At 32.4% G+C, this 12,400-nt stretch overlaps 1 protein-coding gene across 1 annotated transcript in view; it reads right to left on the minus strand.

Annotated features, from left to right (window-relative positions):
- The window catches only part of CENPE (centromere protein E), a 75,659-nt gene that overhangs the window by 40,799 nt on the left and 22,460 nt on the right, over window positions 1-12,400 (minus strand). Inside the window, exons 16-25 of the mRNA XM_023734750.1 lie at window positions 11,778-11,945; window positions 8,259-8,333; window positions 7,905-8,024; window positions 6,026-6,148; window positions 5,780-5,945; window positions 5,264-5,418; window positions 3,777-4,091; window positions 3,385-3,657; window positions 3,071-3,229; window positions 432-635 (exon numbers count right to left, since the gene is read on the minus strand). Coding sequence (XP_023590518.1) covers window positions 432-635; window positions 3,071-3,229; window positions 3,385-3,657; window positions 3,777-4,091; window positions 5,264-5,418; window positions 5,780-5,945; window positions 6,026-6,148; window positions 7,905-8,024; window positions 8,259-8,333; window positions 11,778-11,945 — 1,758 coding nt within the window. The remainder of the gene's footprint in view (window positions 1-431; window positions 636-3,070; window positions 3,230-3,384; window positions 3,658-3,776; window positions 4,092-5,263; window positions 5,419-5,779; window positions 5,946-6,025; window positions 6,149-7,904; window positions 8,025-8,258; window positions 8,334-11,777; window positions 11,946-12,400) is intronic.

A 12,400-nucleotide genomic window follows, 5' to 3' on the forward strand; every position in this document is an offset into this window, starting at 1 on the left:
ACAGTGATTGTCTGGGGCAGACGGAAAGATGGGGATTGACTGAGGAGGGATATGAGGGAATTTTTTTGGGGTGATGAAAATGTTCTATATCTTGACTGGGGTGGAGGATACATAAGTAGACATTTGTTGTCAAAAGTCATCATACTGTATACCTACCTACATCAGATACATTTATTGCATGTAAACTATACCCAAATAACCCATTGCCATTGAGTTGATTCCAACTCATTGTGACCCTATAGGACAGAGTAGAACTGCCCCATAGGTTTTCCAAGGAGCAGCTGGTGGATTCGAACTGCCAGCCTTTTGGTTAGCAGCCCAGTGCTTAACCACTGCGCCATCATGGCTCCCATACCCAAAAAAAGTTGGTAAAAATGATAAAACATACAACGACAAAAACATATTGCCAAGTATACAGTGCTAAATCCTACCATTTCAATATTTTCCTTTAGGTCAGTCTTCAATTGTTCCTTTTCTGCTGTAATAGTCTCTAACATTTGCTGGAGTTCATTTTTCTCCTGAAGTAGAGAAAATATCTTCCTCTGTTGCTCAGTTAGCTCATTATCCTCAATATCTTCAATCAGTATTTGGGTTTTTTTGGTTTCCAAATTCTGCTTTTTGTCTATGTCGATCACCTACAATGTAAATATATTAAACAAGAATATAAAAAAATTAATAATTTTAATAATAATAAATAAAAATAGCCAATACTTATACTGCTTATTATGTACCAGGCACTATTCTCATATATTTATTTGTTACTATGATTTTATGAGGTAGGTGCTATTATTATCATCATTTGATAAATGAAAAAACTGTCCCCAGAGGGGTTAAGTCACTTTGCCAAGGTCACTCAGAGAGAAGTATAGCCAGATTTTGAATCCAAAGCTGTCTGGCTCCAGAGTTTGTGCTCTCTGTGCTTGTTCACTGGTATGAACTACTTGGACAGCTACAGATAATTAATAATTGTCTTAATGTATGCTAGGTTAACCTGACTTTATGTTTACTTACTACAAATAAAATACATAATAAGTAAAAAGATATCTGACTTTCCTTTCTACATATCTTCCATAAATATTTTCTAGGTTTCATGTTAACAGTACTTTGCTTCTTATTACTGGAAAAGGAGGAAGCAACCTTGAACTCTACTACTTCATCTCTTCTTCAAAAGCTGGCAATTATTCCCCATTCCCCACCCTCAGCAAATCTTATTTTCAGAGACGGTCTCACTCATAAAAGGCTGGAGTTTTTTTATAGGTAGAGGGCAAAATAACCTTGACAGAAACCTATCTCATAATTCATCAATATACGTTTTTTCACATACTGCTTAAGAAAAGCATATTAGTATAAATTCATTTATCTATAAATGTCTTACCCACAAGCAGCCTAACATACGGACTTATTGGTAAAGGGAGACAAAGATCGATACTATAATTGTTGGTACAAAATTAGGGCGTCACTATATAACCTTACGCTAGCCCGGTAAACACATTCGGCTCCTTATTGGCCATACATATTTTAAAAAGTTTTTTATAATAATCTATGACCACATTAAGGAGCCCTGGTGGCTCAACAGTTAAGCTTTTGGTTGCTAACAGAAAGGCTGGCGGTCTGAACCCACCCAGCTGCTCCACGGGAGAAAGACCTAGTGATCCGTTTCTGTAAAGATTACAGCCAAGAAAACCCTATGGGGTAGTTCTGCTGTCACATGGAGTCGCTATGAGTCAGAATTGATTCAATGGCACACATCAACAATATGATCGCATTAGTAAATGCTTTGGAAAATAGAAGGAAAAAAAATCATTCAGTGTCAGCAACCTCACACAACCACTAACAGAATTTCCTTTCAGAGCTTTTTCTATTAAATGAGCAAAAAATTTAACATAGATAATACAATTAATTTACATGATTCTTTTAGCTAGTCTTGTCCACTTCGATTATATGCATTTTCCCCATGCTGTTATGTAGTCTTCAAATCATAATTTTTAGTAGCTGCCCAATTCTCTAGAATGGATATGAATAAACCATACTTAGTACCCACTTACTGTTGGCAATTTGCATGAGCATCTGACAGTGGTGAGTACAGGGCTAACTATACGAGAAATTAAGGTGAAGAACAGTCTTTTAGGACTAGTCTATCAGATATCATATTTCACAATCTTGCACGTTCACTCCTAAAAACAGCAGTGTACATAAAGACAAAGCAGATTGAGACAATGTCCTTTCTACTGATACCCAAGGTCCATTTCAAATCTTAACTAAACCTAGAAAGTATTTCAGCTACCATGGTTATGAGTCAAAACTAATAGGTCTAGTTATTAAATAAAGAAAAAGATTTTGTCCTTTATATGAGAATAAGCTCACTAATCACAAAGTTTTAAAATCTCTGTTGACAATGTATTTTAAAGGTATCTCCGAAAACTAGAAAGGTATAATAAATGAATCCATGGTAAAATTATACACAATCCTCCCCTCTCCTTTTCAAAAAAGCATCATTAGCATCCTAGCCTTTCTGTATGTAACTAAATAACCCAGTTAAGCAGTTATTCTCCTAAGGTCTCAGAAAGAAATGAACTGTACTACCTAGAATGAATTATTAAGGTAATATTTAGTCATCTAAGAGTAAAATGATGGATTAAGCCCTAAAAATAAACATAAATACAATATACACATCGATTTTATAGTGAACTCTAAACAAGTATACTATAGAAAATCTGACATAAAACAAGTATTTTAGCCATAATTAATAATAAACACTCAATCTTTCCTAGTATCTTACAATTTAGTGGGGCTTTTAATGATATTTAAAATATATCAGGCCTCAGAAAATACCAGCTCTTCAAAGTTTGAACTAATACTTTTTTGCTTTTGCTTTTAAAATTGATTACAAGCTGTTACACTGAGTTATTTCAAAGAGATCAGAGCTAAGCTTGTAAAATTACTACTAGCTATTAACGCTGTGAATATTTAAAGATCGAGATTACCATTATGTACTTAAGTGTTTGAGGCTAAAAAAAGGATAACAATCACATACAAGTACATAAAAACTTAAAAAACAAACATCCTTTACCTTTTCCTGAATTTCATCCATAGTTTCTTCTATGTTTTCCTCTATATGCAAACTCCTGGAAGTTCCTTCAGGAATTTTCATTTTTAGTGTGTTAATTGTTTCTTGGTGTTGTTTCAAAGACTCAAGAGCATTTCTTAATTGTTCTTGTGTGTCTATGTTCTTTGTCAAAGAAATATAAAAAAAATTTCATTAGAATGTGGAACAAGGAAAACAATTTTATAGTTCTACTTAATCATAAATACTTAACGATGGCTCTCGTAATTTTTTAAAGTGGCTCCAAGTTTTCTAAGTTTAGTCAATCCAAATTTTCTTACCATGTTTACAGTGTCCTGAATATCACATTTGAGTTGATCTCTCTCAATCTGCAGGCTCTCTTGGAGTTGTTTTAGGTCATCTTTTTCTTGGGTTATGGTTCTTACTTCTTCTAAGGTTTGCTGAAGTTTCTCAGTAATCAGTGTTTTCTCCTTTTCTACAGTTTGTAGCCTAGAATCTGTGTTTTCTAATTCTTCCTTCAGCTGTTCCATTGCATTTAACATTTCTTTACCCTCAACTGTTTTCTGCTGAAGTTCTTGGGTTTTGTGAGAAAGCTTTAAAATTAAAAAAAAGTAAATGTAATATAGTAAAAGCAAAGCATTCTATAACATGTATATGAAGGTCAAACCCCAGCAGATAAAGATCATTTCCCCAAAAAGGATTTTGTACGAACCTCTATCTTCACATCATCCAAACTTAAACCAAGTTCTTGAGCTTCTTTAGAGAGAGTTCCTAATTCCTGATTCATTCTTGCATTCTCCTCAAGGGCCATCTTATACTTTTTCTCAAAGTCCATATGATGGTTTTTAAAATCTTGGAATTCTTGATCAACGCTTTTATAATTCAGCTGGGTAGTTGCTAGGTCATCTTTAGTTTTCCCAATTTCTACAAGCAAACCTTGAATTCTACTCTCCTTATCTGCTACTTCAGAAAAAAGTTTGTCTTTTTCTGATGTTATTAGATTGAGCTCTTCAGATTTATCATGTACCTATGAAAAAGAAATTATGATTTAGGAATGTTAGCAATGTATGATCCATGGAAGCAGTTTACAGGAACAAAAAAAAGCCTTATCTGTCAAAAAAAAAAAAAAAAGGTGTTTAAATTAAGCAAAGATCTGACTGAAGAAAGGCAATATTCTTAATGTCACGTTTCTATAACTAAATGTATTTATCTGTTCAACTTCACCTTAAAAGTTATTTTCTAATCTCTTTTGGGTTCTAATAAGGATTAAATGGAGAAGGACTCTTAGTAGAAACACTACCAGGATGTCTCTTCATTTCCCTATCTAACACTTTAAAGTATTTTCTAACTTTATGGTATGGCAAGCATTTTGTGGTTTTTCTCAGAACTTGACTTATATTTAACTTTTCTTCCTAGAGGCTTTGAATGCAGCTCAGATTGCCAAAAATTTAATCCACAAATAAGTTAAAACAATTAAATATTATTTAAACATTTAAATGAATACTTTATATCTTCTTATAAACAGTTTAATCACTGTGAGGGATGAGGGTAAAAGGAGGTAAGAAAAGGAGGGGAGAGAAAAGGAGACACCAAAAGAAAGAGGGATACTACAACAGTTGTTATAAGCACGGGCTTAGGAGGCAGATCTGCATTCAAACCCTAGTTTGGATGCTTATTAATTTCATAACTATTTGTTGGGGCTAAAAAAAAAACAGCACCTACTTTAAAGAGTTAATAGTATGATTAAACCAGGCCGTGGGTTTATAAAATTGTTCACCAGTCTGCAAGATTTACATGGACCTCTAAAACTTCATCACTGCCACCCCCTTCACCTCATTCCTCTCTTTTACTGATATGACTAGTACAAAAAACAACCAACCAACCAACCAAACCAAACAACAACAGAAAGGCAAAGACTGAGGACGGCCCATAGACCTTTGTTTAAATGCAACATTTGAGGACTAGAGAAATGGCTGCTATATGGATTACATTACCAAGTACACTGTTAAATATACTTTGAAAGTTTATTCATTTATTTTTTACCCAGTAGCATTAAGAACAAATTATTGCTAACATGATAAGACTCAAATGTTTACAGTATTTTTTACCTGGTATAAAATAAACCATGTTAAAATATTTAAGGCAGTATTGCAAGGTTTTTATTTCAAAAGAAGGTTAATTGCTTAAAAATATATTTACCTCTTTCCTCAGTATTTCTACTTCAGGGGATAAAGATTTCAATTCTGAGAGCAAATTAACTTCTTTACGCAATGCTGCATTTTCCTCAATTTCTTTATTCAGTTCTTTCTGGAGATCAGTAATCCTTCTTTCCAATTCTAAGTTACAGAGCAAATCTAGAAAGTTTTGGTAAATTAAATAAAACAGCTTATAGTAATTGGGATAGTTTAAGTTAAACACAAAGTTAGATTATTTAAATTCAATTACATCAGACTTTTTAAAGAAAGAGTCAATGTTGGCAAACAGATAATCTTTTTATTAGATTGGGCCCAAATTATTTGAAAAGCAATTTTTAAACTTTTGAAGCTGATGGATAAATATTGATACCAAAAGATGCTGAAACATGATATTAAGCTATTAAAAAAAAATCAGAGCATAAAAGATTTTTAATCATTGAAATATAGTTGTCGTATTATTTAGGCACATTTCTAGAGCACATCAGATTAGCAAAGAGATAAATCTGAAATTATAAAATACCTTTTGAAACTCTGCCATCTACAAGGGAGCTCAGTTCTGTTATTTCATTAAAAGCAGACTGTAACTCTTTCTCTAGATCAGCTTGCATTTTCTTTTTTGCCTCCAATTGGCTTTGAAATACCCAAATGTCATTTTCCATTTGCTTGCATGCATTTTCGTGTTCTTTCTATTGAGAGAAACACCACAAATTCACAAAAAAATACTTTTCATTAAGACTGCTTTACTATAAATATAAAAATTATTTACCATTTTCTCTTTCAGCTCTAGATTTTCACTTCTAAGAAAGGCTGATTCTCTCTTTGCATCCAGGGTTACAGTTTCAGCATCCAACAGAGTCTGTTTCATTTGTTTAAGGTCTTCAGTGTCTTCCTAAAGAAACAGGGTAATACATACAAGACAAAAGGGATTCAGTGAATTCTTATTTTCTTAGAGTTAGAAAAGACTTTAGAGAACACTCCTAACTAAACAAAAAGGGTAAAATTACCCTAATTATCATATGTATTTTTATGAAATTGTGTTTTTCAAAATAAAAATTTCTTAAAAATTCTGGCCATATTTTTCCAAATTATAAAAGCAATGTATGGAAGTGTCATAATCTAAGAAATCAGTTATTGTTTAATAAAAGGTTAACATAATTGTTCAGCTAGGCTGTTTAAATACCCTGTGTATTTCTATTTCAAGTTACTCTCTATAACATTTGACAGGCAAATAACTTAATAGTTAATATTATGGCTGCTAACAAAGGTCAGCAATTCGAATCCACCAGCCGCTCCTTGGAAACCCAATGGGGCAGTTCTACTTTGTCCTATAGGGTCACTATGAGTCGGAACTGACTTGATGGCAACGGGTTTGGTTTTGGTTTGGATGGTGCAACGGTTAAGTGCTCAGCTACAAATTGAAAGGTTGGTGGGTAGAACCCATCCAGCCACTTCTTGGGAGAGAGACCTGGTGATCTGCTCCCGTAAAGATTACAGCCTAGAAAACCCTATGGGGCAGTCCTACTCTCTGACATAGGGTTGCTGTGAGTCAAAATTGACTCGATGGCACCTAACAACAACAACATTAAGGATATTAAACCATAAATTGAAAAGAAAAAGGCAAATAATCTAACAGAAAAACAGAGAAAAGATATAAACAGGTAACTCACAAAAGAGAAAATGCAAATAGTGGATAAACAGATGAAAAAAATCCACAACCTCATTTTTAGAGAGAAGCGGCATATTAAGACTTTAGCTTACATGAATTCAATCATACGTTCTTGGCAAAAAATTAATACATGAATGAATGAATACAGAGTTAAATGAATAAGGAAGAAGAAACAAACAACAACTTTAAAAAAGTGAACAATTCTGCCTGCCATTCTATCAATGGGCACTCCAGGAATGCATGAAAGTTTCTTTCTTCTTGGACTCTCAGAATAGTGTGATGTGAAACAGTGTGATTCCTTTTTAAAAGAATCATTGACCATAAATAGAAGGTAACAATAATTGCTTGGAAAAACTCAAATGAAAACCAAAGAATGACAACATAAAGACGTATTTTAAAAAATATGAAATATTTAGAAACTGTTACATCTTAAAAGGGGTTAAAAACTAGAATCAAACTGATGCTTTCTTATAATAATCAGGTGTATTGCAAGTAAACTGAAAAGAGATTAACAATTTCATCATGAGATTCAATGCTACTTAATGCCAAGATCTTATCTAATTAAAACATCTACAGTTAAAAGTTTCTGAAATACTCTCTGAATTTGTTAAAAGTTATTTAAATTATAATGAGAATGCATTAATATATCATTTGTGTAAAAAGATTTAAAAAGATTTGAAAAAAATTTAAAATTTTTTGAATTACTGATTTTTAATATAAGTTGGTCCCTAACTTTCTTCCATGCAATCAAAGAACGATAACCTCTACTCTCCATGTATGTTTCCTCATCTGGAAAATGGCAATGATACTACTAGTCCCTCTCTCACAGGATTATTCACAGGATTAAATGACATACTTTATGTAAAGTGGTTAGAACAATGACTGGCACGTAGTAGGCCCAATATCAGCATTTGCTAGGACGATGTGGTATACTGTAAATGTCAACAAGATCACACAACAAAATAAACCTAATTTTTACCGCTGAGTATGACAAGTTCATTTTTATATTTTCCAACTTCTGTGAGTCTATGTATTTCTGTAGCTCCTTAATCTGGTCTTCTTTTTCTCTAAGCAGCTCTACTTTTGAACTTAGTTCATTCTAAAAGATTCAAAGAAGAGTGACATATAATTTAGGTATCCGATTTGAATTATAAGGGAATAAAAAAGAACTTACATTTAATTGTTTAAATTGGTAGATAGTAAAATTTTAAAAAGTTATTAATATTTTAAAAGAAGAATTCCTACTATTTTCTGAAATCATATTCCATTACATATGAAGTATGTTTTGTAGTTCCAGTTACTTAGCAAAAGAAATACCACCATAAATGCTCACCTCAAGATCTTGATTATATACTTCTGCATGCTTAACTAAATTCTTTAAGTTGGAAATTTCATGAATTAGTTGCATCTGCAAGAGCATGTGGATAGGCAACAGAGCAAACCAACAGTTAATAAAGCAAAAAAAAAAAAAAAGATAGCAATCATTCACTGCCTCAGAGTCACCCAACACAGTTAGAAGGGCTGAGAGAGCAATTGTTCAAGCTATCACAACAAAGAACCTCATTATTTAAAAATTAAAAAAAAAACATGCAAACAATAAAAAAATTTCACCACGACCCAAATAATAGTTAATGTCATCTGTTAATAGGGCTGCGATAATGTCAACAGCAAATTAGTTTAGAAGAGAGTTAAATGGTTATAAAACTTAAAAATACGCTTATAATCAAGTGTAGAAATTTATTTATCTTGTAAGATTCTTTTTTGTCCCCTAAGTTATCCATCTGGCTCTACACTGACATACCTTTTAATAAGTTGCGATTTGTAATCTAGGTTTGGCTTAGGGTAATGTCATGTGGTGACTTTACAACGTTATTACTGTTTCACCAAAGCTACAGAAGTACAAGATAATCAACTAATATCTCATTGGTTTATTCTACAGGAAATATTGGAAAGATGATGCTATTGCTTTATACTGTTCAACTGTCTTAAAGGGTAAAGAATACTTAAAGATATCAATATTTTCTATTAAAGTTTCCTTTCTATCAAAATATCTGTAGCATTAAATATTTGAGTACCAGAAACTTTTGTGCCCAAAACAAGTAAACCATAATTTGCCAATGATAAATATATTTTCCCTTAGAATTATTTAATCTTCATAATCAGATGAGCACTTAAAGTATAGAAGCAAATTCTAAACAGGATGTAAGTAAAGGTCTTAAGAAAATAGTATCTTGTTTAAATAGTATTTTCTGGATGCTGAATTCAGTCCTCACTAGTTTTTGATTTCAGACTGCTGCTATGCTGACATTACTTTGGGCCAGCACTGTCCAATAAAAATATGTGACCCACATATTGTAATTTAAGATTTTCTAGTGGCCACATTAAAAAAACTAAAATGGAACAGGTAAAATTAGTTTTAATAATACATTTTATTTAGCCTAATATATCAAAAATACGTTTTGATATATTATCATTTCTCCACGTAGTTAATACAAAAATATTCTAATGAGATATTTTACATTCCCTTTTTATACTTAAGTCAATTCCGACTAGCCTCATTTCAAGTGCTCAATTGCCACCTGTGGCTATCCTGTTGTACAGCACAGTTTAGACATGAGTATTGGTTATAATTTCAATTGCCTCCATCTTTTACCTATTCTTCCTTGCGAATTTCTCACTTTTGTGCAAGAAAATCACATTTACCAATAAGGGAGAACTAAATAATTAGTCTTAATTTTTGAAAATATTTAGAAAACATTTAGAAAGAAGAAAAATTCTCCTGCTTCTTATCTTAAATAGCACTTCATCTTAAGAAATGATTCTCAGAGAAAGAGATTAAGTAGTATTTGAAAAGGTCAAAGTGTAAGCTCCCAGTGATATACTGTTTAAGACACAAAGGTAGGGAACACAAACAGAAAATGTGCTCAAAGCAAAAATGATTTAAACATTCAGTCTGAGCAACAGTTAATCAATCCACTGCTAGAAAAGAAAATACTGCAGATTTCAACTGTAATATTTGGCAGGTGAAGTTAATATTTAATTTCATAAGAGAAAAAACTCCAAGTTGTGCAAATTGTAGAATTAAAAAATTAAGTTAAAATAGGTAGATGGTTAAGATTTCTCTTGTTGCTGGAGCATGATGACACTTGCCCTTGTTTATTTCTCCCTCTAAAATTATTATTTAAGCATCCTATATTACTACATTCCACTTAAAAACTATCCACATCTTTGGTGATTTTTGACAAAACCTAGCGCAATGACCACATGTCCTAGGGCCATAATTTAACTTTTACTCACTTTTGGTTAAACTTTTCTCCAAAATGTAGATTTTGGAACTTATTTCACTGCATATAAACAGACATATTTTTTGTTTAACACTGAATGGATACCATAAAACTGTCTTTAAATAGGGTAAAATTTCATTACATAATCTTTTAGGTTACCTTAAAGAATCTAGAATCTAAACTTATGTCCAATGAAAAAATGAAAGGAACAGAGTTATTTTTCCTCTTGACTATGGTTAAGAAGGAAGAAAAACCTGGATATGAGATACAAATTATATATTCTGTGATATCTTGTAATCTTTCTATCTGCTGATTCAATTCAGTGAGCTTCAATTTTTAAAACTAAGTGAATATATTAATGATGTAAAGAAAGAAAAACTATTGCCCAGTTATATCAATTACAAGTCCACTATTCTTTTCATGGCATTTTGCTAATATGCACATTTTAAAACAAGTGAAATGAGACCCTACAGAGAACTTATGGATGCTTGTCTCTGGATATACCTATGAAATGTAGGAATAACTTTACTTTGTGGGTAGAATGGAAATAATAGCTTTGGCACAGAATCCTTTTTTCCTTTTAAAAAGAAAGAGGGTGAGAAATTAAACAATGATACTGGGAAAAGGGATCATGTCCCTTTGGGCTATGCATACAGAAGTCTGAAGAGTAGGTGCCAGGTAACTCCTATTTTAATGAGCTGTACCAAAACACTGGCTCTCATCTGACGGTGGGGCGGGGGGTTTCATGGATCACTTTGCAAGTCTGATAACAGCTACAGACTCTTGTTCCAGAAAAATGAATATGCACTCAAAAATTCTGCAATATAATTTCATAGTGTCTGTGGACTCTAGGTTAGGACACCCTGCACTAAATAATCCCTTAAATATTTTGGACAATTTCTAAGTTCCCAAAGTTTGATGATTTGTGGATTGAGTTCTTTTAACACATACCTAATATTATAAACTTAGAAAATTTAACATTGTTTAAAAAATTCCATTGAAACTATTTACTATTGGTTATATTAATTTTCACAATAACTCTCTCATATGGAAAAAGAAAAGCAAAATTTGAAAAATCAGCTCTCCCAGCTATTCTAATAATGTTCTATTTATGATTGTCAAAAGAAAACAAATCTATTAATATGTAGCATCCATACATAAAATATTCAGCTAGATATGAAAATTCATATTGGTCTCAGTAGGAAAGGGTTATGCTCTAGGCAGCATTTCTAGTATGCTCAATAAATTAAACAGTAATGATACACTAACATAAGGAAACAACTTCCTTAAGACAAATCCATCAATAGGCAGATTCACCAAACTTTCCCAAAGAAGTTTTTAATTCCTCCTTCTCCTGAGCATGAGCACAAGTGAAACAATTATAATTTAACTATTTTTCTTTTAAAAATAAAGTAAATTTAATATTTATCAGAATCTGTAAATTCTATGTACGTATGAAAAATGGTTGGGTCCTCAATATCTTATTCTTAGAAATATATACCCTTATAGGAATGATTTTCTTTTCCAAGTGGGGTTTTAGTTTAGTTTAACATTTCCACACCTCTTACCTCTTGATCTTTTTTAGTTTTTCTTTCTAGAGCCTCGAATTCATCCAAATCATTCTTTTCTTTTAATCTCAATTCCATTTCTTCGTTGTCTCTCCTTAGTTGTTCATAGTCTAATACCAGACTATCATAGTTAGCACGAAGTGAGTTCAACTCACTTTCTAAGGTTTCCTATTATAAACAAAACAAGACTTTCGAATCAGAGGGAATTCAAGTAATATATTCTTTGTTCTCTTAACTAAAATTTAGATTATTCAAATAATTTAATGTTGAAACATTTGGTGGTTTAGGCCATTCTCTTCTTCAATAGTTTTCTAATGGTCTAGTTTGATCCAAAGTGGTAGAGTAGTGGTAAAGAGCTACGGCTGTTAACCAAAAGGTCGGCAGTTGGAATCCACCAGCCACTCCTTGGAAACCCCGTGGGGCAGTTCAACTCTGTCTTAGAGGGTTGCTAAGAACTGGAATCGACTCAATGACAACAGGTATTCTTTGTTTCCTAATTAAAATTTAGATTAGTCAAATAATTAATTAAATGTTGAATCACTTGGTGGCTTAGGCCACTCTCTTCTTCAATAGCTTTCTGATGGTCTTGTTTGATCCAGAGAGGAAAACGAAGAGTTTACATT

The sequence above is a fragment of the Trichechus manatus genome, unplaced genomic scaffold (genome assembly GCF_000243295.1).
Source record: "Trichechus manatus latirostris isolate Lorelei unplaced genomic scaffold, TriManLat1.0 scaffold00071, whole genome shotgun sequence".
Classification (NCBI taxonomy): Eukaryota; Metazoa; Chordata; class Mammalia; order Sirenia; family Trichechidae; genus Trichechus; species Trichechus manatus.